A 27,110-nucleotide genomic window follows, 5' to 3' on the forward strand; every position below is an offset into this window, starting at 1 on the left:
GTGATCAAAGATAGGTGCTGTCTTTGAAATATGCAGGGATGGCCTGAGGGACCAGACACTGTGTGCTGATGATTAACAGACAGATAAACCACTAAGCTTTCATTTGAAGAGATACAGCTGGAATCTATTCTAAAAGAATTGCAAACTTGGTCAAGATGTTCAACATTTTCAGGGTACCTATTCCAGACTCACATTCTGAGGCTAGACTAGGTTACATTTCAATGCTTTCCCTTCTCCCCTGGATGATCAACAAAAACCCCAGTAGCTGTGATATCTCTATGATCTCATCCCTGATACTAACACACCGTGATTTAACCACAAACTGTCACATTGTCACATTAACAATCTGTCGGCTACTGCAGTACTTAAAACAGGAGTTATAAACACAAGTGACGGCCCTTCTAAACCCAAGTATTTCCTTACAACAGTATGCTTTTAAAGATAAAGCAGGATCCTGTTGCAAATGTGGCAGAGAACCAAAACAGTTATCCTTGCCAGAATAGGACTGTTGAGGGAGAGTGAACATTGGTATGTTGTACACTTATCACATGTTTAAGTATTTACATAATAAACCGCTAAGGAATGCCCCAACTGTCAAGTTAAAGGGTAGCTTAGCTGGGAAAATATTTTTGATGTAGTAAGTGGTGAGGTTACAGAATACTTTGTTGATCGCCACATGCTCATACCCAATGTTATCGAAAATGGGTCCTTTAGGGGATTAAAATAGCATACCTTACAAATCGTTTTCCAATAACCTTGCTGTGCAGACTCATACGGTAGTTATGGTAGCTCCTATCTTGGCAAAGCTTTCGCGTTGATTAACTTCAAAACTAATTAACGCTCAAAGATGCCCAGTTTTCGGAAATTAAATCCAAATTCAATCATTTGACAGATGTTGGATCTCTCAATAGCTATTTGATGCAGATGAGCAGAGGATTTGGCATGCATCAATTCAACTAAAGCCAAGGCACAGTGGATACTGGTATCATGCTTGAATGTGACCTTGATACCACTATGAGATTGATCTTATTTCACAGCCTACTGTAACACACCAGCTGGATTGAGACATGGAATAAGATGAGAACGCAGGCGAGCATCCAAATCATTACAGCGTATCTCGCATTTAGGCCATCTAAAGTGCACGGTGGTACAACTGTAAAACTGGCGTTAGCGAGCCCACTAAGGGAGGCACAGCTGCAACATCAAACTCACAATTAAACGCCAATGAGAACCACACCTTCGCCACAGCAGTGAGGTCAGTGGAACCACCACCTATCTAAGGCTGATGTTTCAATTCATGCAGGAATTAAATGCATTAAGGACCTGCTGCCAACACTTATGGGCTGACAAGGCAACTCCTCATCCAGGAGCTGGGTGCCAGACTGCCACCTAAGGCACTAAAAACAATACCGGGTGGTGGCGGTGAAAGGTGGGAGGTTAGGATCAAAGCTTTACAATTGCCATTTGTGGGGCATAAACGCATATATTGCTAGTTCCCACACCTATATAGGCCTCCCACACGAAATAACGAGTTCAAATGATGAAAAGAAAGAAGAATAATCACACTTTTTAAATCCACATCAGTCCCACAGGTGTGCGTTCACCGATCTAAATCTGACATCTTTTGGTTGTCGTGTCTAATGAGCTGCAGACGTGCAGAGGAGAAACAGCAGACGAACAGAAGCCCACGAGTGCTGCCAGAGACCAGAGATCCCGAACTCTGATGAACCCTTCCGTGAGGTCACCCCTGTGGCAAGACTCATTAGTCGAATAGACAGCAGCATGGTTTATGTTATGATACACTTTCAAGCAAGGGGAGCTCGACATTCTTCTTCGAGCAGAAAAACTGCCAGAAACAATCGAGAAGTTGATAAAAGAACTACTCGGAGCTTCCTTGAGACAAAGAAATGTTGAAGAAAAACAAAGGAGGAGAGGTAGCAGAGAGGTCTGCAGAATTTCTTCCTTTTCAACTGTCTGTGGGGGAGACGTGTTCAAACAGAGCTGAAATGGCCAATTATTTAAGGTGAGAGCTGTGAGTCATCATTCACCACCCACACTGGGACGAGGGACTATTTTAGGCACTTCTAGGAGTGTGCTGCACTTTCCCTCTGCCAACAGTTTTGTCCTGTTTCCTGGACTCAACAGGAGATCTTTTTCTTAACACTGTTGTGTGCTGTGTTTTGTGAAAACTATAAATGTTTCAAGGGATGGTCGGTTTATGTTCGTATTATTCCTTGCAAAGTGGATCCTAAAATTTATGACAGTCTTTTGCAACCTCAACTTTGATTGAGGGGACCAATGGTCAGCCAACGTGCACATTCAGCCGAGTCAGCCTTGAACTTTCATGCAGAGGTTATGTACAGCTCAGCTGCATTGCGCTCCTGCTTTGATACTGATAGCGTCATTTTTAAAGGCAACAAACGTCATCGCTAGTCTGGGAAGTCCTTAGAATAATGGGATGCACTGTACCATAACACTAACTACGAGCTGGTAGATAAGTATACAAAAAAGAGATCTCTTCCAAGTGAAAGGTCATTAGCTGTCTTAAGGAAATGGTTGGCCTGCATTTCAAAAAAGCTTGAAAAAACACAGAACCTTCCCAGGGCAATTTGAGGAATCTGGAGAATGGTTGAGAGGATGAGGGTTAGGTCAAATCAAGGTAAACAAACAAACAAACAAGCTCACAAGCAAAGGGGTATTCCAGGCATGGGCGTAGGTTTAGGGGGGGACGCTAGGTACTAGTCCCCACCAATATTTTAAGATGACAAAATTGTCCCCACCTATATTTTAACTTCTTTGTGCTAAAATTTTGATCGATTCTGAAAAAAAAAAGTACAATATATATGCAAAACTCATTCGTATTATTGTTTGTAGCCCAGAAAAGTGAAAAATACATTTCTAAGTTAACCAATGTGCCCTCGAGCCTGCGAGACAAAATGATGTCATTTAATAGGCTGGAGTGAGATTTCGTGAATCTTGACTTGAAGGAAGAGAGCTGTCAGTAGTCTGACACTGTAAACTACTAAATACGCCAGGAAATAATAAAGCCTCATATTAGTATTTCGTTTTGTCTCAGCATTGATATTTTTGACCCTTTTGTGCTTTGTAGATAGGAAAATGTCACCCAAAATGATGGTGCACTTCTACACAGCCATCATTGAGTCCATCCTCACATCCTCCATCACCATCTGGTACGCTGCTGCCACTGCCAATCTGTACTAGGTCTGGGAGTTTGACTTTGAAGTCGGTTTTCAGAAGAAAAAAAATTGTTGGTCCAATCAACGAACATAGGGAGTGGCTGAGAACGATGACGTTAATGTTGTGCACTCCTTTGAGTAGTTCAGTAATGGCGGCGGAGAAAGATGCGAGCGAAGCTATTCTGCGGTTGTGGCAACGCTGCATATCCATAAGTTAAAGCCAGAGCAAGAACATTCCTTGCTGAGTTTTGTTGGTGGCCATGATGTTGTGGCCCTCCTCCCCACGGGGTTCGGGAAAAGTTTGATTATCCAGCTACGGCAGCTAGCTCCGTTACAGTAGTGGTGAAGGAGCTGGCTAAGGCGAACGCTTGCGATTGGTTATGGCAAATCAGAGTGACTCTGGGCAGATCCAACAGTTTTAAACTTCAAAAGAGGACCCGCCTTCAAGGAAGTTAACGTTTGTCAATGGAGCGATCCCAGACCCTCTGTACAAATGAAATGTGCAAGGGTCTGGTTAGGACCAGGCTAACCTGGAATACCCCCCGGGTTAGAGTATTTGATCAAATCTGCAAAAAAAGGCGGTTGAAGCTACGAGATGTCAAAAGATTGCGTGAGAAGCGTGAGCCTCTTAAGTAGGCTATTTTTAAATCTGCAAACGACAGCATACTTGACTTGAAGTTAATGCATAATGCAGGTCATCCGGCTGCTCGATTTCTTTGCCCGCACCAGTCCTACTGAATGATGCTGTTTCCGTACAACCACATTAAGATCTAAGGTTTCAGCTGGAAACTGGGATGTGATTCGATTTCCCACCCATTGAATCTTCCTAGATGAGATTCAATTGGGACTAAGTGGACATGGTTATCCTTGTGAGTTGAATGATCAAGATGATTAGTTAAGTGTAATTCCGGTATTTAATGCTAGAAACCAAGTCACACTTCCAATGGGACTCAGTAAGGGGTTACTGTCTCCTAGTTGTAAACAAGCCATGTAAAGATGATGACAAATACCTGCATTCCTCTTCTGGGAATTCAACAAATACCAAAACTCCCAACAATTTATGATCTGGCACTTAGCTAAATACTTTCCTTTGGAAGACAGGAAAATACCCTTTAACCCACGTGCTGCCTTTGGGTCACATGACCCAAAGGTTCACAATGAACCATCATTGCGTTATCCAATTTACCCAATACAAAAAAAAAAAAAAAACCTCCCTTAACCCTGCCGTCCTCCAGAACTACAGACCAGTATCACTGTTACCCTTCTTTTCAAAAACAATTGAACGTGCTGACGACACGCAGCTGTACCTGTAATTCCCCCTAGCCAATCCAGGGATCTCAGCTAGGATTGAGGCCTGCCTCACAGACATCTCCACCTGGATGACCAAGCACCACCTCCAGCTGAACCTCGCCAAAACAGAACTTCTCATCATCCCGGCCAAACCCTCCATCTCCCACGATCTTTCAATCACCCTAGGATCTGCGACGGTGACCCCATCATCCTCTTCCAGGAACCTTGGGGTTACCATGGATGACAAGCTCTCCCTCACGGCCCACATTGCTGCAGTCTCCCGGTCGTGTAGATTCACCTTCTACAACATCCAGAAGATCAGGAGATACCTGTCTGAGCACTCCACCCAGCTGCTTGTCCAAGCACTTGTCCTCTCCAAGTGGGACTACTGCAACTCGCAGCTCGCCGGTTTCCCAGCATGCACAACCCGCCCTCTTCAGAGGATTCAGAACGCAGCGGCCCGCCTGGTCTACAATCTACCCAGACGCTCCCATGTTACCCCGCTCCTCATCTCCTTCCACTGGCTACCCATCACAGCCCGCATCAGATTCAAGACCCTGGTACTGACCTTCCGAGCAGTGAACGGGATTGCACCCGACTACAAAAAGTCTCTCCTGCAGCCTTACCCCCCACCCGCCACCTACGGTCTTCTTCAGACAACCGCCTGGAGGTCCCACAGCTCAAGACCGCCCGGTCCCAACACAAGATCTTCTCCTGTCTGGCCCCCCAGTGGTGGAATCAACTCCCCACCTCCATCAGAGACACTGACTGCCTCCCCACCTTCAATAAAAGGCTCAAGACACACTTGTTCAGAGAGTACAACGGTACTTAGGAATGGTTTGCTGGACCCAATGTTAGTTTCCTCAAGGATCACAATGACTCTTGCTTAGAGACTTGTTGCTTGTTACATGCTCTTATAGTTCTTCCCTTTGGCACTTATTTTGGTTGTTCACAATATGTGCTTCATGTTTTAGCTACCCGGAATGTTTTCGGGGTTATCTTGTTGTAAAGCTCTCTCTTGGAAGTCGCTTTGGATAAAAGTGTCTGCTAAATGAATAAATGTAAATGTGTTTTCTTTTAACCACCGCAATGTGGGGGGGGGGGGGGGGGGGGGGGGGGGGGGGGTCTGAGACAGCCCGACTGTTAAAAGAAAATGCTTCACTTTGTTTTTGTATGCGGTACAGTTGTCGGTAGTCAGTAGTCGACGGTGGGTCACAATGACGATATGAAGATAACACAAGGGTTAACATAAATTCTGAGAATGTGCTCTATATATCATGCTGAGATTTTGCAGATATGGCCACTTCAGCAGGAGTAGGTTCTTAAAACAACAAACACGTTTTGAAAAAAGCATTAGCCTACAAAAAATGATAGCAAATAACCTTCCCACGATTCTTGCGCATGAGCTTAACCACGAGAAAGATAGAGGGAGAAAAGTGTGGGAGAAATGAGTAATAAGGAGACGGTTCGAGATAGGCTGCCTTCTCTAACTTGATCCAACTTTAATGGTGGCGATCAGTCAGTTGCGTCACCCTGCCTGGACACATACGAAGATGGGAGGGGTGAGGGAGGAGAGGAACAGACAGATTGATGAAGGAATCAGCTAGAGGGAATAAACCCTACTTGTGTAGCGAGCGACGCAGATTTATTATGTCCGTATTTTACTGCACTCAGACTTACTCAGTTCTCCGCAAGCACTTCAACGTCTCAGAAAGAACCGACACCTAAAACCACAGTATAAACATGCCGGCAGGCTACCCAAACACCAACAATTGTTTTTATCAAATCATCCCATGCACTGAAACGGAAGTGGTTCATTACAACGCATTACAGCTGTAATACTTTAATCAGCACATTATATGTGCCATTAAACCAAAGCATGTTTTGAAGTCTTCCACAGAACAGCTTTACAATACGTATTGAGTGATGAGGCAATTACCATAGAGACAGAGCCGCTGAAGCAACAGAACGCATTTTAATACGTCGTCTGTTAATCTTAGATTGAATTGAATGGAAATTGGACTTCAGTGTGACTGTCAGAAAGATATACCATATAGCGTTCAGCAGAGGGCAGCACAGCCATATGAGAGAAACTACCATCATATGGACAAGGGATCTATCTTGTCCGTTTCTATAGACATTAAAGAAACCATACCTTGTATATTTTGGGGATATCTGGCAAGATGATCTACAACAGTAAACAGTTTATGTAACAAATGTGCTCTATGTTTAGGATTGCCCAGCTCCTTCAAGCAGACTGCTGAAATCCTAGCATTATCATAGTGTACCACCAATGCCTCAGTCAGACAGCATCTGCAACATAACTGCCTATAATTATTTGCCATCTGTTTCCCACACAGTCCATGGGCTATATCTGACATGTAACCTACAGAATGCAGTTATCAATCCAGAGCTGAGATGTTGACATTTGCGGGAAACAGCTTTTTCATATTCAAGCTCGGCTGGTACTTTCTGGATATGAGATCTTGACACCAAGTACCTTGGTGAATCTTTGTGCCCATGGCTCTTGAGCATATTTGACAGCGCCACTATCTTGCCCAGCTCCGAATAGAAAACACTAAATCTAGACAATAATGGAGGTCGTGAATACCTGATGGTACATCATGAATATTTAAACACACTCTGAATGTTATGCGAAGACATAACCTACATTTCAACCCATACACCAAAGTCGGCAGTTACAAATGAATGACCTCCAAAAAATGGCAAGTAATGAAGCCTCTTTTCTGGCTCGTAGTTTTACGAGTCTTGATTGGATTGATTTGTCATTTGCAACAGAGAGCTTGGCCACGGGGCTGTGGATAATCCAATTTATTGCTTTGCCATTTATTACAAATTTCTTTGGCTTTTGGGTCCAATGTCACATCGATTCTTTGATCGCTTGCTTAGCTGGGTCTTAATGAGCTAGCGTTTGAATCACTGCATAATTACCGCTGCACTCCCTCCCGCCGCCCCTCGCAGTCTTTCGGCTCACAATTAAGAACAGGGTGGACCTAGACACAACTCTCAAGTCAGTCAAGAGAAACACAATTAGGAGTCTTATTCATGAACTACAATGTCATAAAGCATTCACACTCCACTCTAGAATGAGACACTTTTCTGGTGAAAAGATGACAACTTGTAACATGTTGTGGGGACAGGCATCTGCAGTTCCAGCTGGTGTAAGGTCACATAACATTTGAGATCTTTTTCAGTTTCAATCGGTCACAGGATTATGCCCAGTGGTCCATTTTATGAGTGCATTAATACATTTTCAAATGATCTATGCACGGCGTAATAGACATCACGTCAATTAAATGTGGGTTTAACAACTGATGTCACTGAGTACGATGCCCATGTGCTGACCTATTTACATTGTGGTCGGCAGATGTGTGGTAAGCCTTTGTGACTGACAGATGGGAGAGCAAATAGCAACAGGTTAAAGTTCAGCCCCACCTCCACATCGACTGTTATGCTGGCATTTGCTAAGTTCTAGACAGGGCTTAGAGAAACAAAGGTTGTGTTTGTGATTAAGCTCATGAACCAATATGTGCAAAAGACATTGGCAAAGACATAGACAGCCAATCATGTGTTGTCTGTATGTAGTTCCCCCGCTTCCAAAAATCCAGGGGTTTGGTCGATCATTCTAATCAGGAAGGTGGCACTGGAAGCTTTTCAAAACAACATGTTTCCTGGTCCACCTTCCCGTCTAAGTTGAATTTGAATATGGATGTTCTGTTCAATAAAGCTCGAGAACAGAATATACATATATGGTATATAGCAACTGTAGGCCAGGATACCTTCAGGTAGGATCTGATTTGGATGGTGGGGTCAAATAATCATATTCTGATAGGATTCTATACAATTACTGTAGCATCCAACAATTTTATACTGTATAACAACAATAATAATAAGTAAGTTTATTTATAAGTAATAAATCATAACATTAACTAAATATTAGACTGACCAACGGCTTTCAGACAACATTTCTTTAATACAAAGTCAATATATCTACATACACAGTGGTTTAAACCAATTATTGTTTCAGTTTGAAGTAACAGTTTGAAAGCGATAGCACTTGGCCCTCATACAAAGAAAACTATAGAGTTTGGGTTCTGTTTCTTTTGTTGGCTGTGGTATGTATATGTTCTATTCTTTTGTTGTAATTTTGTCCTTTGTTAATTTGTCCCCTCAGCGAAATATTCTGGTGATTTGTCAAATAAGTCTGGCATCTTTACATGAAGTCAAAGAGATAACACGCTGCAACAAGCTTCCAAAGATGTCCACGAGCTTGGGTTTGGCATTGGGCCTTTAACCTTTCTTTTGAGTTCCAGTCAAAAAAGTCTTCATTTCACGAGTCAGTTCATACGAAACATTTTGAGACGTGCTAGAATAGTGAATTCACAGCGAGTCTTTACTTTTGTAATTCCCTTCTCCTCGTCTTTTGGATTTACCTCTCCTTCTCGTTTAGTCCTCATTTATTCTGCATCCCGTGACAAAACATGACAGATAATGAAAAAACATGGTGTGGTTCTCGACAAAGTTAAAATGAGCTGGAAAATGACATTGTCATATTTCAGGGCAGTGAAGCCAAGCAATATGACTCTTATTGGCTTCACGTCATAATATGGCCAGCTGCTATGGTGGGTAGCAGTATCAAAGATGCATACTGTGCACAGTCTACATCTTGACATTTCAGATGGAAAATCTAGTCATTGAGAGAGGGTGAACATACTTTTTGTTGAGGGAAAGATTGTCCCTCTGGTTGGCATTGTTTCTACTTGTGTAAAGAAGAAGCCTGTTCCATGGCAAGGAAATGGATCAGCGTCCATTTTGACTCTTCCGGATCAACTGACTTGTTTTGCCATAAGAGTGAACGAAGGATAGCTAGCAGGGGAGGCCTCAAACACATGGATCAAAAATGAAGAGGAGAACCAATGGGCTTCAGATCAGGGAGCAGAGAGACAGTACCACAGAAGGCAAAAAATGGCTCAACAAATACGAGGAACTATGAACGTAGCAGAACTTCCTCTTTGTAATTCCATTGATTTGAAGTAGGAGAGCTTGAGGGTCAAATTATACAAATACATATAATCTATATATTTGTTTATTTACAGGTATTATATTCTGGATCATAGTTGATATATAACAAATGAATGATTTCACGTTATGTCCGAAAATAAGTGTAGATTTTAAAAACAACATTAGAGGGACTCTTTAAAAGAGGAAATCAAAGTCTTTATAAAAAGACTAAGTGAGCAAAGTGTTTCATCTGGTTAACTCAGAATGGAACCATGGGTAACAATGTAATTTGCCTGAAATGTTATGTTTTACAGACATGTTAATCTACTAATTATAAAATAATACTCAAAATGAATACTAATGACTAAGAGTTAATGATAATAAGAATTTGAACAACAATTAAAAACATCATCTCCTTATCGGCACAGGTCTACCAAATGGTAGGAATTTTAAAAGCATTGTAGGAGTGGCGCTTGGCCATTCACATCCCTTCACTGTTTCCAGAGAAACACTCAATATTTCCCAAGGTTAAGGTTATGGTAAAAAAAACAAAAAACTAAAAGAAAACAATCTTACATGAGCAAAATGTATGGGTGATACAAAAAAGGAAACAAAAAGAGGAAAAACTCATAAAAATTCATACTAACAGTGTGGATATATCTTTATATTTCCCATTTAAATATATGTATGTGTGAATGTGCAATATAGACATATATATGCACACTTACACAAACACGTTATACTTAACATTTCTACAGTGAAAAAATAGAATGTCTTTGAACGTAATATGAACAAGTAAGCATTTACTTTTTCCTGCTAATAAAAAAAAAAGAAGCGATACAATATCTCTGTTAAAAAACGAAACAAAAAGGAAAATAAGAAGTCCGCTATGTAAAGTAAAATAACAATAGTCATCATAATACAACATTAATGTCTCATAATGTTACAAATAACAATAAGGCTTTTTTGGAAATAAGAAAGACTACACACAGTTCCTTTCATCACGCTGTTAGTGTGCATACCTATTCAAAAATCTTAAAAACATACTCTGGAGTACACCTGTAGCACTGACCTCTGGAGAAAAAGAAAGTTGAGGGGGGAGGAAGGGGATAGAAAGTGGATTCGTTATCACATATATCGAGTGTGTAAAATTGGCCCTGCGAACATTGAGAGAAACCAGTTCAAGTTTTTTGATGTGCAAGTATAATTTGTATAAGGGCACGTCCCTTCTATGTCACAGGCAACGCATTCCATGGCTGCCACATCCTCAGTAATCCACCACAAAATTGGGAGTTAAAAAGCCAGTGTTCTTCTGTTTTATGAACACACAACATAAACCGGAGCTCCAAATTCAATTCCCCCCCCCCCCCCCGTACCATTAGCCCCCACAAGGCTTTTGCCACTCTCATTGAACCTTGAATGAAAGTCTGGTGAAATGGCGAGTGCAGAGGATGCCCGAAGAGAGAGGACAATGAGAAACAACAAACGTGGATTTGTTTTCCAGCCACGGCCTTTCGAGTGGCCCGGCGAGTCGGGGGGGCCATCCTCAGTCCTCAGGTCCTCGAGATCCCCTATCGAAGAGTCACACTTACAGCATACAGGAGATAAGCAGCATGTTTGGTATTTGACAGGAAAACAAAACGAAGAAAGTACAATTAATCGCGAGACAAAAGTCAGAGGTGATGAGACAATGGGTGTTGGTCGCTGTACACATTTGCAGAGAGAGCCCAGGTGTCACCATTATCCACAAGTTGCTGCCAATCCTAATTTGGTGATTCCCTCCATTTTTCTTGTGTGGCCAAACAGCCTTCCCGATATTTCCCTTCCAAATGGCAGAGTGATGGTAAAAAGTCAAGGGGATATGGTCATGTCTCCCATGTCACCAATCGTACGTCGACATCGCCAGCTTGGTAAGAAATATTCTCCCCCAGTGTCAATGGCGGCTGAGCCAGTTAGCGACCCCTCCAGGAACTATATAAACATGTCGGGTTTTTGTCCTTGAGAGCACCGAATGTGGTACGCACCTTCAAGTACTCGAGAAACTGGTATGTGATTGAATTGGCATTTCACAACAAGCAAAAGAACACCCTACCATTTGCTGTTCCTTAGATACGCAATCATTAGCCAACTGTGGAGACTGAACTCCACAAAGCCTTAACAGTTCAATGGGTAGGGTTGCTCTTCAACGATGGCGAGCGTTTGATTAGTTTGGCGTTTACACTATGGGCGTTTGCTAGCTAGGTGGCGAGAGGGGTGGGTGTTGGGTAGCGTTGAACTTCCAGTCCTACTCTACTCCCTTGGTGTGTTCATCTCGTTGGTGATCAATGTATGGGGACAATCATGTGTGTACACAGGCCAGAACAGCATTCCCAACTCTCTGGATAGTAGTTTTCAAATGTGTTAATCAAATTTCCACGAACCATGAACATTTGTTCTCACCCCATCGCTATTACGTTTTAGAAAAGGCGGGAACTGCAACCATTTAAACAACATATAAGTATAACTGTCTCTTAGTCCCTTTAGGTTTTCAGCTTTGTCACTCTCGCTTATCCTTCATTCACTGACGGTTATCTTTGCGATGTTGGTACTGTACGGCGTTTTTTTTTTTACATTTCTTTTTTTAATAGATGTCCACAAAATGTTTACATGTCTGAACACTTGAGGTAAGGTACGCAGTCCGTCACTTTGATCGTTCCCATCCAACAGCTCAGTGCTGTTTTTGGTTCCTATCAGTCAGCGAGGATGCCAGTTGTTCTGCTGATGGAATCCTTACATTTTCCTCACCAGTACCAAGGTCCACTCAGTACAATTGAAATCGTTGGCCTTTTTTTTAACAGGTTTCTTCGAAAAGCTCTACAATGGGTTCTCTTTCCTTTTGGCTTGGATATTTCTTGGGGTTAATCTTGTTGTTGTTGTTGTTGTTGTTGTTGGTGGTGTCAAATTTGAAACAAGTTTCTATGGCTCAGGAGACTGTCGAGTGGGGGAACGCAGGATTCTGAGGGGGCGAGATGGCTTTTTACGTTGCATAGTGATCAAAGCTTCCTAGGTACTCTAGACCAGCCTGGTAGCAGAACTGATATTCATCCTGCATGGGAGAAAAACAAACAAACAAACAAACAAACAAACCAAACATAAAAACTTTGTCCAAACTCCAGTTACAAAGTACAGGGCTGACTACCAAACTACTGCTGGGGCTCACATAATAACGCTAACTCTCACGTCATTATCCCAAGAAGACTGTTGTGATAGTACTTTAATCTACTATCTCTACAAGGATTTGGAGGTGGGGAAGGTGGGTGGGGGTGGTGGGGTAGATGGGTGGGTGTAGGAGGTGGGTGGTGGGGGTAGGTGAGTGGGTGTAAGAGGTGGGTGTAGGAGGTGAGTGGGTGGTGGTGGTGGGTGGGTGGGGTGTCCAGGAGGACCCCCTGCAGTACCTCTGTCTGCACCATGGCTGGCCTCTGCGTCCGCAGCATCTTGACGGTCTGGAAGATGTCCACCACCCCTTCGTAGCGCATCCTCTCCAGCACGATACTGAGAGTGATGAAGACTCCGGTCCGGCCGACCCCCGCACTGCAGTACGCACACACCAACAGAGGTGGACTTAGACACGGACTCTTTCACACGGATCATCTTTCTGTTGTATCCTAGCCAGCGCCACAGCAACCTCAACATACACACTAACATACGACGCACAAACATATCAAAGGTTGACGCGTCACATCATATCTTCCCCCCCCCCCCCGCCCCCCCCCCGCCAATAGTTTTTTCTTCCTCTCCATTTTTTGGTTTTACAAATAAAAACTTGTTTTGGACTCAAGTCATCTGCCACTTCTCGACTTTAAAGCACATTTGAAACCAGAGCTCTGAGATGATCATGGGAGAGGTACTCTGTACGTCCAGAGGCAGGCAGGCGCGCACACTTACCCCACAACAACAACAACTGACAAACACAGAGGCGCTGGCAAACATTTCGCCTCATTAAGCCCCCCCGATCAAAACTCTCCTCACAACCCGTTTCCCGAAATAGGCCGAGTCTTAGCTCTGATCCTGAAATACTTGAGGGCTGTCTCTCTAAGCTGCTTTGGTGTGAAACGACTTCCACTTCACCAATGGAACAATAATTGATGTGACAACAGATTTATCCAACCTCCCCCCAGCCCACCAGTGGCCACCCCCCCCCCCCCCCCTATACATAACAGATTTATAGATGGAAGGAAAACAGGGGCTGACAAAGTGGGTGAGGGTAGGGGGTGGGAGGCAAGAAGGCGAAAAAAAGAAAAAAAAACGAACACAAAAAACCACAGTGAGATAACTTGGGGCGTCTCTCCGCGAGAGGAGCGGCTCTGTCATCGTCGAGAAAACACAAACGAATTTCGAAAGATGGGACCTGTTTTTTGGTAAACCTCGCTCGGCGAGGACGCCACCGACGTGTTGATCCTGTGACAATACTACGGCGGGGTAGCAGAGGCTGTCCCCTCCATGACCCGCCCCCCCCTCCTTCCTTCTCTCTGGGAGCTGGTCGCAGGGTGCCACATGTCCCTTAAAAGTCCATCGAACCCTTCGTGGTGGAAGAGATGAGAGCTCCAAATCTGACAGGCGTGAAGTCGCCCCCGATGAGCGGATTTAGACTCTGCCATTCACTGGATGTCATCAGGCAATTGTGACAGGCAAGTGACAACAACAAAAACGCAAGGCTCTATATGAGCTGGGAGAGACAGAGAAGGACAGAGAGAGGACGCAGGGACGTTGAAAGGATTGGGGAACACGTGAAGGCATGACAGACCGGCAGGAAGTAGAACGAGCAGTAGAGGAGATGGAGAGAGAGAGAGAGGTATAGAGGGGAAAGAGTAGCAAGTCTATCCGGAATGACGACCTCGGGCGTGACACCAGTGAAGGACTTCCCCCCCAGACACTTCTCCCATTCCTCACATCAAGACGATGGGAAATACTTCCAGAGAACCCCCTTCCCCCCATGCACCTGACTACCATTACAGGCAAATCACAGGGGGGAACAATCTCTCCCCGCCTCCACTGCCAAAGGGTACGACACTACAGTCCTCCAACAAGCCCTCCAGCTTTTGCTCAAAGGCTGTGGTTTTAAGCAGACATGGATTCTGCCTCTATCCCCCTGAGCCCCCCCCCCCCCCCCACCCCCCTCCCACCCCACCCTCCTGTATTATCTCGGGCCGGCCTCGGTCTGCTAAAGCCTCTCATCTGAGGAGGATGTAACTCCTCACTCCAGCCCTCTCTGACGTGGCCTACGACTCCCATGGTGCATCACCAATGCCCGGTGACATCATGGCGAAAGCTGTGGGGAGTAGATGTCAAGGCTGCTGATGTCAGCCTGTCTGAAAAGGTTCTGAAAAGGTGAGCGAGTGAAACAACAGTGATGGACCGGCTGAGTCTAAACTCGGAATCGGAAAGGACATCTTTCAGCTGACGACCTCCTTGACGTCTGGGTTCGTATCATTCTCAGCGTGGGTTGAAAGACCGGCCGGGTGGCTGTGTCGCAAACAGCATTACAGTATCACAGACGTCATGCCGGTGAAGACATAGCCCTGGTTGTCCTCAAAAATGACTCCTCCACCCAACAGGGAGAGAAGCCGCCATGTTTTCCAATGCACCAGGCTGTCCTTCAGGAAGCCGAGGGGATGGATGCGAATACACGGTGGGGCGGCTTCGTTCAGGCCAGCCACAAAACGACGACAAGATGCAGAAGTAATGATTAAGGTTACCTTGGATGGCACCGCCAAGTCATAAAAACAGCACCGCGGGGGAGGGGGGGGAGGGGGGTCATAAAAAAAAGAGAGAATCATCGACAGGACCACGTTCCCCCCCCCCCCCCCCCCCCCCCCCCCCCCCGCCCCTACCCTTTTTTATTTCTGCAAATGCCACGTCGCATCTCCGAGATATCAATAATGAATGAGATGAGCCCTTGGCACTGTGATGGCAGACTACGGCGGTGGCAATAAGCAAGAGGGAGGCTCGGCGTGTGTCGTGTCTGACGGTGCCGTGAAGAGGGAGGGGGGTCGGCAGACCCGGCTGGGGCCGACACATGTATGTCCGTCTCAGGATTTTGACGCATGCCCAGTTGGATGTATATTCCATGTGCAACATGGAATTTGCTTTGATATGTCCTGCACATGGATATACCTACCTTGATCTCAACTTTCTAAAGGAATCATCCCCCCTCAAAAAAACTGAACTAGTATGCGGACACAGCTCTCTATCTGTTAAACACAAGCTCCAAAACACAAAATAATGCTTAGCAGGATCAGTGTGGTCACCACACACAGTGACCGTCGTCTCATTGGACGCTGGGCAGGACGTTTACCTGCAGTGGACAGAGATTGGTCCATCCTGTCCAAACTGCTCCTTGGTTTTGTGAACCTGCCCAATGAAGTCGATGAAGCCCTCCCCTGATTTGGGCACGCCTTGCTCCGGCCAATCGGTGAACTGGAACTGCCTCACTGTCCTGGACTGCCCGTCCTGGAGGGAGAGACAGGGAGGGAGAGAGAGAGACGGGGAGAGATAGGGAGGAAGGGAGAGAGAGAGGGAGGGAGAGAGGGGGGAGAGAGAGGGAATGAGAGGGAGGGAGGGAGGGAGAGAGACAGGGAGAGAGAGAGGGAGAGAGAGAGGAAAAGAGAGGGAAGGAGGGAGAGAGAGGTAGAGGGAGAAAGAGAGAGGGAAAGAGAGAGAGGGAGAGAGAGGTAGAGGGAGGCAGAAGGGTAGAAAGTACAGAAAGAGGCAGAAGATCAGTTCAGAAAGAGAAGGTAAAGGAGCATAGGAGAGGATGAGAGAAAGGAACGAAAACAAAAGTGACACCTTGCTCATAGGCTACCTCTTTGTCCATCACAGCACCAAGCCTGGTGTGTGTGTGTGTGCGCGTCAGTCTCTGTATGCGAGTGTGGGGTCAGTGACCCGAGCACGACGATTCCACAGGTCTGATGGCTTGCTCCCTGCACTGTCCCTATCTCTGTCCAAGTGCTCGATAACAAACAGCCGCGCCACAAAAATACACGCGCACCCACACGCACTCCTCTGACAAGGGGTCCTTTTTCCCTTCATCCCTCACTCTGTCCGTGTTTTTTTTCTTTCTTTCCCCCCCCCCCCCCCCTCTTTCTTCCTCCCGACGGTTTTTTGGAGTGGAGTGAAGTCGCGGTAAAGCGAAATCAATAGTGCATTGGCCGTGACAAGCGGAGTTGTCTAGACATCGTGTTAAACGGGATAATCCTGCCCTCTTGATCGATGGAGGGACCTGACGGATGAGGGGAGCTAAGGAGGAGGCCCAGAGACGGACACGCAACCCTCGGTGGGGGCACGGGGCCGAGCGGGCGGACGGGCGAGAGCGTGAGAGGGAGAGAGAAGCCGAGAGGAAGGGCTTTCGGCGAACCGTGCGGGACACCTACACCGAGTGGAAAATCTGGTGCTGTGAAAATGGGTTTTTATTTTGCACCTTGTTTTTTGTTGTTGTTGTTGTTGCTTTCCTAGCCTCTGAGAAGGGGAAAGACTCGCCGGGCTGAAGCAAAGTATCCTCCGAGTCTTGGCGGATCTCAAAGAGGGAGAGCGTTCATGCTGATTCGGGGACACGGGCCCTTGTTATGTCACTTCTGCGGTACACAGTGTCGTTTGTTTGACAAGCCGCCGAATGTTTACCAGCTTCACGACTTACCGACGGTTCTCTTTCTATTCTCCCTTTGTTTTTTTCTTCTTCTTCTTCTCCTTAACCTAATTTGAAAACATTTCGCCTCTCCGCGAAAGGATTAAAAATGAAAGAGAGGAAGACAACGGCACAATGAACGAGGCGTGTGGAAAAATGAAAAGAGGAAATTTTTACACACAACCTGAGGGGCTTGCGCACTGTGTCAAATTGTGTGATTAAATACGTGACTGCCTCGCTCGGCGAGAGAGCAGAGGCAGGGAGTATCCGCGAGCGCGCGCGCGCGCACACTCTCCGCGCGCACGCACACACACCCTCTCTCCACTCACACATACAGACACATGAGCACGCGCACCGACACACACACCAACCACCAACGCTGCTCGCTCTCCAAACACTGTGCTCCCACCTACCCTACCCTAGTTGGTCCTGTTCTCCCTCCCCTCCCCTCCCCACCCCTCCTCTCCTCCCCTCCTCCCCTCTCCTCTCATCCCCTCCCTTCCCCTCCTCCCTTCCCCTCTCCTCCACCTCTCCTCTACGTCCCTCTCTTCTCCTCCCTCTTCTCTTCACCGCTCTCCTCCCAGCCTACCTCCTTCCTTCCTGCATTCGTCTCTGATTAGAGGTCCTTTTCATTTCTAGGAGAGAGCTTAGGCGTACAGCCTGGCCTGATTACTGGAGTGGGGGAAGCTTTGATGATTCAATCACAATTAAGACAGCCAGGACCAACGCAGCAACACTAGCTCCCTGGGTCCTCACCTTTCCCAGGCACTTCTTACTGTGTGGGGTGTGTGTGTGTGTGTGTGGGGGTGAGCGAGGGAACGCGCGGAAAAAAAACCTGTGTGGGTGAGAGAAGGCTTCACGAGTGTGTGTGTGTGCGTGTGCGTGTGTGTGGCAATGAAGTACTAGCTTAAGTAGCAGTTATGTCTAATCTGCCCACAGGGAGAAGTAAGGCACTGAGGGCTGGAGCCGGTGCAACGTGGGCTTTTTAAGACCCGAGTGAATGTCTCTTAACTAGCCGCCATGCTGCGAGGGCCATCATTCATTATGTCTGCCGGAGTAAGATGGAGATTGGGCTGCGATTGCCATCATCAGTAGTGTACTAATCACACAATAGATTTGCATACAACTGGTAGGCAAGACGGGAGCACATAGAAGTTAGAATTGAATGGTTATGCCGCCTCTACTTGGGTGTCAGTCTAGATGAAAATGAACTGAGTTGAACTAGCGCACACACACACACCACACACACACACACACACCACACACACACAACTTATCAAAGCCACGAGCACATACACACACAAAACTTATCAAAGCCACGAGCACATACACACACACACACAACTTATCAAAGCCAAGAGCACACACACACACGCACACACACGGGACTTACTCTGGCGTCTGTGACTTTGAACTCTCGGAGGATGTACTGGGGCATGTTGTACTCGGCCATGGGGTCCACCACAAAGTACTGGTACCGGGGCTGAACGCTCTGCTGGCCAGTACTGGTGACACTTCTCCTGCGCACACACACACACACAGAGGGAGAAGAGACAACGAGGGGTGTGAGAAAGACTCAGACGGAGGAGTTGCGCGAGAGGCCGGCAGGCAGAGTGGAGACACCGTCACCCGGGCTCTCAAGCGCCTCTTCCTTCCCAGGATGGAACGGCGATAGCCAAACCAAGCTTGTTTGAAACGGTCGTGAAGTATGTCGGCTCGGTGTCTGCACGCGTTCGCCTCACCCTGCCCATCTCTCGGAGCTTAGTCAACATGACTACGATGGTGGAGTTATTCTCCCACAACATCCTCCAGAAGTCCTCCGTGGTCTCCGCCAGCGGACCCTGCGTGGCGATGTAAGCTTTCTGTTGCCTGGAGACGAGCGAGCACACGCACACAGGCACACGGTATTCAGGTCTAGACACAGCTTGGCGAGTCAGCTATTTAATCAAAGTTTTAATCAAAACATGGCAAAGTGTGCCTGGGCCGGTTTTGATGGATGGTTGAGAGGCTGCATGCACAGGACCCTGATATCAACCACCCCTCTCACACACACACACACAAACACACCTCCCCCCCACACATGCACACACACACAACCACCCTAACAACCCCCCCATGCACACACACACACACACACACACACACACACATGCCCCTCCACCACTACACATTGCAGACACACACACACACACGACCCCTGGCGTACCTGTATCCGTCGATGAAGCTGGCGTTGATGTAGTCGGAGCCCTCCAGGCCTCTGATTGGCTGGAGGCAGACGCGGGTGGTCTCGTAGGGCATGATGTTGACCAGGCGGTTCTTGAACTTGTTGCAGGGCAGGTTGGCACTGATGAACCTGGACGTGTGGGCCTTCGAGTTAGCCAGGCGCTGGGGGGGGAAGGGGGAGGAAGGGAGGGAGGGGCGAGGGACACGCGGGATGGAATGAGGGGGGGGGGGGGGGGTAGAGAGTTGATGAGGTGGAGGAGTAGGGAGCAGGAGAGAAAGGAACGGAAGAGAGGAAGAAAGCGTGTGTGTGTGTGTGTGGGGTGGGGAGAGAGAGAGAAGCAGAGATGGAGGACAGAGAACAGCGTGGGGTAGAGGGGGAGAGGGGAGGATGAAAGAGAGACGGGTGGGGGGGGGGGGGGGTGGAGGGAGAGATGGAAATTAATAAGTGAAAGTAATAAAGTGTTCTTATCTCATCTCTGTGGAGGTAGAATATTGATGATGGGTGAAGCACCTCGGGATGGCAAAATGTATATTTTTTGATTAAAATGTTTATCAAGAAGCCATCGAGAGTCCAACCCTTCGCTGAGTTGTGCGACGTACAGGGTAGTATAAGGACGTCAACAAACGAGCATTTTCCTGCCTGAGAGCTCAGTCAAAATCTCTTAGGGAAAAGTGGGTCACTTTTACCTTGGTAATGGAAGTCTGCTATGGGCAGGTGTGAACACACACACACATAAAACACACAGACACACATAAAACACACAGACACACATAAAACACACAGACACACAACGGAGACCAAAATGGTATTCTGTATTGTCAAATCAACATCAGAGGTCTACTGCGGGTGTTTGTAGGTCAGCCTGTATTACTGTGTCGTTTCCCCTGATACAGCGAGAAAGAGAGAGAAGGAGCGAGACACAGTAAGAGACAGAGATAGAGACGGACAGAGAGTGTGCGTCTGTGTGTGTGTGTGTCCTCCAAACCCTTCCAATTCATTCATATGACCTTGATGTCCGCCATTTGTAATCTATACATCTACCCTCCTTCTTTATCTCTCTCTCTCTCCCTTCCTTCCTCCCCGATCCTCAGTTCCCTCCCTCCCTGTCATACCTCCCTCCCTCCCTGTCATACCTCCCTGTCATACCTCCCTCCCTCCCTGTCATACCTCCCTGTCATACCTCCCTGTCATACCTCCCTGTCATACCTCCCTCCCTCCCTGTCATACCTCCCTCCCTCCCTGTCATACCTCCCTGTCATACCTCCCTGTCATACCTCCCTGTCATACCTCCCTCCCTCCATGTCATACCTCCCTGTCATACCTCCCTGTCATACCTCCCTCCCTCCCTGTCATACCTCCCTGTCATACCTCCCTGTCATACCTCCCTCCCTCCCTGTCATACCTCCCTGTCATACCTCCCTGTCATACCTCCCTCCCTGTCATACCTCCCTCCCTCCCTCCCTGTCATACCTCCCTGTCATACCTCCCTGTCATACCTCCCTCCCTCCCTGTCATACCTCCCTGTCATACCTCCCTCCCTCCCTGTCATACCTCCTTCCCTCCCTGTCATACCTCCCTCCCTCCCTGTCATACCTCCCTGTCATACCTCCCTGTCATACCTCCCTCCCTCCCTGTCATACCTCCCTGTCATACCTCCCTGTCATACCTCCCTCCCTCCCTGTCATACCTCCCTGTCATACCTCCCTCCCTCCCTGTCATACCTCCCTGTCATACCTCCCTCCCTCCCTGTCATACCTCCCTGTCATACCTCCCTGTCATACCTCCCTCCCTCTGTGTCATACCTCCCTGTCATACCTCCCTGTCATACCTCCCTCCCTCCCTGTCATACCTCCTTCCCTCCCTGTCATACCTCCCTCCCTCCCTGTCATACCTCCCTGTCATACCTCCCTGTCATACCTCCCTCCCTCCCTGTCATACCTCCCTGTCATACCTCCCTGTCATACCTCCCTCCCTCCCTGTCATACCTCCCTGTCATACCTCCCTAGCTCCCTGTCATACCTCCCTGTCATACCTCCCTGTCATACCTCCCTCCCTCTGTGTCATACCTCCCTGTCATACCTCCCTGTCATACCTCCCTCCCTCCCTGTCATACCTCTGTCTCTCACTCCCTCCTTCAGTGTTGTTTGTCTCCCCTCTCCCCTGTCCGTCGCCCTCTCCCTCTCCCTCTCTGAGTTCCAGAAAAATCCTGCTTGTCGGTCCCCCCTTGGAGCAGGGCCAAGCCTGCCCACCGTCCTGTCCTCGCTTTGATCACCCTTTCACAGCGGCACTGAGAGGCCATGAGACGTTTTGGCAGCGCTAAAGAGACTCCCAGGCGACGGCGGGGGCGAACACTCGAGGGTTCGGAGGAAAGACGGCCAACCTGGCAACCCGTTCTCTCGTCGCCCACCGGCGGGGCCCCCCAAAAAAACACCTTGGAAACCTTGTGTAGCCAAGGCCACCTACGCAACGGGTGTTCCGTTGCGTACCACGTCGAAACGCGGCTGCGTCGGTGTCAATGCCTTCATTCAATGCCTCGTGCGCAAGGAAGCCCAGGAAACAGACCTTCAGCATTTCCACACTTTCTCTCCAGTCCTCCTTTACCTCTGTCCCAGCCCCCCCCCCGCCCCCCAGGGGGGATCTCCAGCCAGTCTGTCACAGAGAGTTTCACACCTGACTGACTCTAGTCCAGTCCTCGGTCCCCAGAGCGCTGTGCGGTGCACAGTAACCACCTCACCGACTGGGGCTGCGCTCACCCTAACATACAGTCGTCCCTTTGTTCATTAGGGAACGCGGGGGGGGGGTGAGGTGGTGGTGGTGGTGGGGGGCAGTGGGGTGTGGAGGGTGCCCTCCCGAGCACCCCCCATTTGTCATCGTCAACTATTAATTGCTTCTCCCAAGAGTTCGCTCCCATTCTGGCCACACGGTGTCCGACTTTAATTCCACACAGCTCCCCCCCCCCGCGCACGTCTCCCCGCCGTCGCTCTCTCGGACGGTGTTAGTTTCTGAGATTCTATCGATGTTTACCGTGGCATAACGTCGTCTGCCGGGAAGACGACATAGTCACGACGGCTTCCTTGGCGGTGTGTGTTGATAAAACAGTGGACAGGTGTTTTACAAAGGATACGTTGGCGAGAGCGGCGTCATTCATGGGTGAGTGTTCTTCCGTGCGGGAAAGGAACGTATTTGGATTGTGTTGTCTCTCAGCGCAGGTGCAATTGGAAATAAACGGCTTGACTTGGAACCTGAACTGTTGTGAACACGGCTCGACACTACGCCTCTGCAGAGTTCCAACTAAATCCCACTCTGCTGTCGGAGACAATCCTTGATTTTGAGTTGCTAATGACAAAACCGTCCTTAAGCATATTCTTTCAAATCCTCCCAATGAAATGAATACACAATGACCACGAGTGCCCAACAGCCTTACTCTTTCCATTTCCAGCTTTTGCAAGACAATCACAATTTCGGCATTCCGAGTCAAAGTGATTAGGTAATTGAAGTCAAAGCTTAAGTGGACACAAACCTAATTGCTTTCTGTTCCGTCTTGTGCTCTAGCACTTGGACAAGGCTTGTGAAATGACAAATACGGGTAATATAAACACGGGCGCTTTCATTTGTTTCACTGTTATCTCCGTACCTCAGGCTGAAAGTGATCATAAATGTTAAGCTGTTTTCCACGGCCTTATGCTTTATGCTTTCATAAGGTGTTTTTATTTCGAGATTCATCATATGTAATCCTCCATATGTGAATGTTTGTTATTATTTCATGCGGGTTTATGAGAGAAACTTTTACAGAAAAAGAGGAGTTTTTACGGAGGCTCAACCTAAATCATCTGGTGTTTGGTGTGTTACCGTATCCACACTTTTCTACACGCCATTTCTCTGCCATTTTGATTTCCGCCCCATGTCCAATTTCCCTGCACCGACTGCACCGGCGCATCCATCCTTTCGCGTCTTTCCCAAGATCCCCTTTCTCCATCCTCTCAACCCCCAAACGCAATCCGCAATTCTGTGTCTTCTACCCACTTTCCCACCCACCCACTCAACACAAAACGCGTCCCCCAATTCCCTCCTCCTCCTCCTCCTCCCCTCCTCACCTTGAACTCCAGCTCCATCCCGGTGACGTGCTCGCCGCTCTCCACCTGGGCCAGCTTCTGGATGTAGGAGTAGAGGCTGCGGGCGGCCACCTCCGTGTTGCCGCAGGCCACGGCCTCCAGCAGGGCGTCGTGGATGAAGCTGTACTGGTCCTCCGTCTGCACCATGTAGTTGCGCTGCGCGCGCATCAGCGTCACGTGGCCGTAGATGTCGGCCGTCTTCTCGTGCTTGATACGCTCCAGCATGGCGTCGATCACCACGAAGCAGCCCGTGCGGCCCACGCCCGCGCTGGGGGGGAGGGGGAGGGGGAGGGGGAGGGGGAGAGAGAGAGAGAGAGAGAGAGAGAGAGAGAGAGAGAGAGAGAGAGAGAGAGAGAGAGAGAGAGAGAGAGAGAGAGAGAGAGAGAGAGGTGTCGGTTATTTGCACTTTTCGTTTGGTCGGCGTTCGGTGGGGAAAGGGGGTCAGGTGGAAGGGGTCGACGGTGGAGGGTGATGGGGGTGAATGGGTGAGGGCGGTGGGGTGGAGGGGTTCAGGGTCGAAGGTCAAGAAGAGGTGGGGGCGAGGGGGTGAAGAATTGTTGGGAAACAAAGCCGATGAAAGAGACACGGCGGGAAACAAAGGAAGACCAGGATGGAAAAAGAGACAAAGATGCTCAATGGGAGACAAACAAAATACTGTGCGTGCGTGCGCGCGCGCGTGTGACTCAGAGCCCTGCAGTCTACTGTTAACACACTGAAGAGCTGTGACCTTCCCTTTATGTGCCACTCCACTCTGTTCCACTAGCACTGCCCAACTAGATCTACGCACTGAACCATAAACACACACACACACACACACACACCCTGGTGTGTTACATTGAGGGGTGAGTCAGCCTACTTGCTAGACAAATGATTTTCATGCTGCAGAGCAAAGAATCATTCTCTTCGTTGTGCGCAAAAACTGAATTTAGGCCAGGAACTGCACAACGGATCCCATTCAATCCGGTTCGATCGATGAACATGCACACTGTATACATAATCACATGACTTCCTGAGGTTAGCCTGGTAAATATCAGCAGTAGCCTCTGTGACTTGGAAGACTGCAGAATGGCAACATATTTTCTGGCATCAGATTAAACGCTGAACAGGTCAAATCCATGAAGCATGGTGTGCAGGTTAAACCTGCCCGTGAATCACGCAGCGTTGTCAATGGAAGATTTAACGGCAGCGTTTGGCTCCATGCGGCTCGGCAGTATATTTTGACATCTGGCAGTATATCGTGTTCGTCCTACTGTACAGCAGACAAGTCCAAGTTCCTGGAACTCGTTAAACAACGCTGCGCGGAGGAGCACGGGGTAGAATGTGAAAATGACACGATCGTCTGTTTTGTGCGTGCGAATGTTTAACGCGTTCGTTTCATCGGCTCTATCAGTCATCGAACTAGGCCCTAACCTAACAAGGTAAGACACCAACCATGACAGGAGACTAGGTTACAATCTGCAGTATGCCTCAACAAATATTGCACAAGTCCTAGCACCTACACAGTCCAAATCTAGACCACGGCAGAATCTAGGAGGCGAAACCAGGCGTGAGGATAGCGATCTCAGTCGAGCTCACTGGGTAGGCGACACTGGGATGAGGGGTGCGCTCGTGTTCATACCTGCAGTGGGCGATGATGGGTCCAGCGTCTGGTGGGTTGCAGGTCTTGACCCTGCGCAGGAAGGCCAGGAAGGGGGTGGGGTACTCGGGCACCCCGTGGTCGGGCCAGGCCGTGAACTGGAACTGGCGCACCTCTCGCTTCTCACTGGAGCCGTTCTGGAGAGGAGGGGGGGGCGGGAGGGGGAGGGGGGAGGAGGGGGGGGTTAGTCGATGTGCTGAACGTCGTGGTGTGTTTGTGTGTGTGTGTGTGGTGTTATTTACATTAACATTTAGTCATTTAGCAGACGCTCTTATCCAGAGCGACTTACAGTAAGTACAGGGACATTGCCCCCCGAGGCAAGTAGGGTGAAGTGCCTTGCCCAAGAACACAACGTCATTTGGCACGGCCGGGAATCGAACCAGCAACCTTCTGATTACTAGCCCGATTCCCTTTTATGGAGGAGGAGGGATGGAACGCTGTGCCTACATGGAGCTTGCTCGCGCGTGTGTGTGTGTGTGTGTGGGGGGCTCACACCTTATGTAGCGATAACTGGTTTCCCACTCGAACGTGAAGGGGGGGTTTTGCCCACGCACACTGACCACCAGTTCAAGGCACACGCTGCGCCGCGACAATGACACAACCGTTTTCCTTCCCCCCCACATGGCACACGGGGTTGCCAGGCGCACACGCTAAGTGGCGCGGGGACAGCTGGTGCCCGTCGCCGGTTCTCCACACAAGGACGCCCTCGACGCTGCTTCGCGTCTCTCGCCCCTCGCGGCGAAAAGGAACAGCCCTCACATCTGCCCGCCCTCTGCGGTTCCATTCTTCCAGGAAGCGCCTTAAAGGAAGCCTTTTTTGCATTTCAATGCCGAGTTTCTGCTTTTCTGACAGTGTTTCTGTTGAATACATGAATAACTAAGCGCGGTAATTAAAAGCAAACTGACCTAGTTTCCCCCCCCCCCCTCCCTCCATGATTTTTTTTATTTTGAAGGGGGCCATCTTCTGGCTCTGTGTTCCGCAGTGGAGGTGCATTCGTTATGAGAGCGAGCGCCTGGGTGATTTTGTACAAATTTTTGCACCTCGGTTTGGTGTGACCGCGGAATACGCAGACAAACGGATTTGTCTTGGGGTTGTTTGCGCGCAAGTGTGTGAGTGTGTGACGGACGTGAGAGCGGGGCGGGGTGGGGGAGTCGACTGCGAATGAAACAGTTTGCACAAATCCGACATCATCTTCACGTGTTCTTTGCTGGAAACTTCAGAACAGCGGGATGTGAAGAAGAATAATACAGATGACAGACTATGTGCAAAGAGGAAGGAAAGACAACGCCCACGGAAGAGCAGAGATAGTGTCGGGAGACTGAATGTCATGAGGGGCTGAGGCCAAAAAAAGGGCGACGAAAGAGGACCAAATTCAGGGAGAAAGAGGGAGGGAGAGAGAGAGTGATGGACATAAGCATTCAGGAGGACAGAGCGTGTGCGCAAGAAAGACAAGAGAGAATCCCAGACCATGACACATCCGGCTTAGCAGGAAACCTAGCTTGAGCCTTCACTGGGTTCCTTTTAACTGGACCAAAACAGCGCAATGATCGAATAGGATGCACTTAACTCAGTTGTATCTGTTTAAAAAGCTTTTGGGTGGAAGCGTCTGAGAGTTGGAACTCATCCACATCTCTCCGTGTATCCCACAACATTTATACTTTGATTTGACCGCCCAAAAACGGCCATGGGCTGGGTGTGTATAGGGAGAAAGGCAGGTTGCCAATTACACGTGTAGGCTTTCCTTTCACTCGCTTAGCTAAGTGCTTCTTTTTGGCAGACGCGCATTAAAAGATGATGGATGGCAAACGAGAAAAGGTTTGGAGCGGACAACAGGAATAAACCAACAAACGATTGTAATTCTGAGAGAGAGAGAGAGAGATGAGCAAGGGCGAGACAGGGAAAGAGAGAGAGGAGAGAGGAAAGAGAGAGCAAAACTGCGAACAAGAAACAGAGACACAGAGAGAGGAGA

General features: G+C 48.2%; 1 protein-coding gene across 1 annotated transcript in view; it reads right to left on the bottom strand.

Annotated features, from left to right (window-relative positions):
• Positions 1-8,461: 8,461 nt before the first annotated feature.
• Positions 8,462-27,110, bottom strand: part of ptprsa (protein tyrosine phosphatase receptor type Sa) — a 135,357-nt gene continuing 116,708 nt past the window's right edge. Inside the window, 9 exon segments of the mRNA XM_047036833.1 lie at positions 8,462-12,594; positions 12,944-13,079; positions 15,844-15,998; positions 18,563-18,649; positions 18,651-18,689; positions 18,912-19,038; positions 19,376-19,554; positions 23,488-23,773; positions 25,124-25,278. Coding sequence (XP_046892789.1) covers positions 12,526-12,594; positions 12,944-13,079; positions 15,844-15,998; positions 18,563-18,649; positions 18,651-18,689; positions 18,912-19,038; positions 19,376-19,554; positions 23,488-23,773; positions 25,124-25,278 — 1,233 coding nt within the window. The 3' untranslated portion in view covers positions 8,462-12,525.

This window comes from Hypomesus transpacificus, chromosome 16 (assembly GCF_021917145.1).
Source record: "Hypomesus transpacificus isolate Combined female chromosome 16, fHypTra1, whole genome shotgun sequence".
NCBI lineage: Eukaryota > Metazoa > Chordata > Actinopteri > Osmeriformes > Osmeridae > Hypomesus > Hypomesus transpacificus.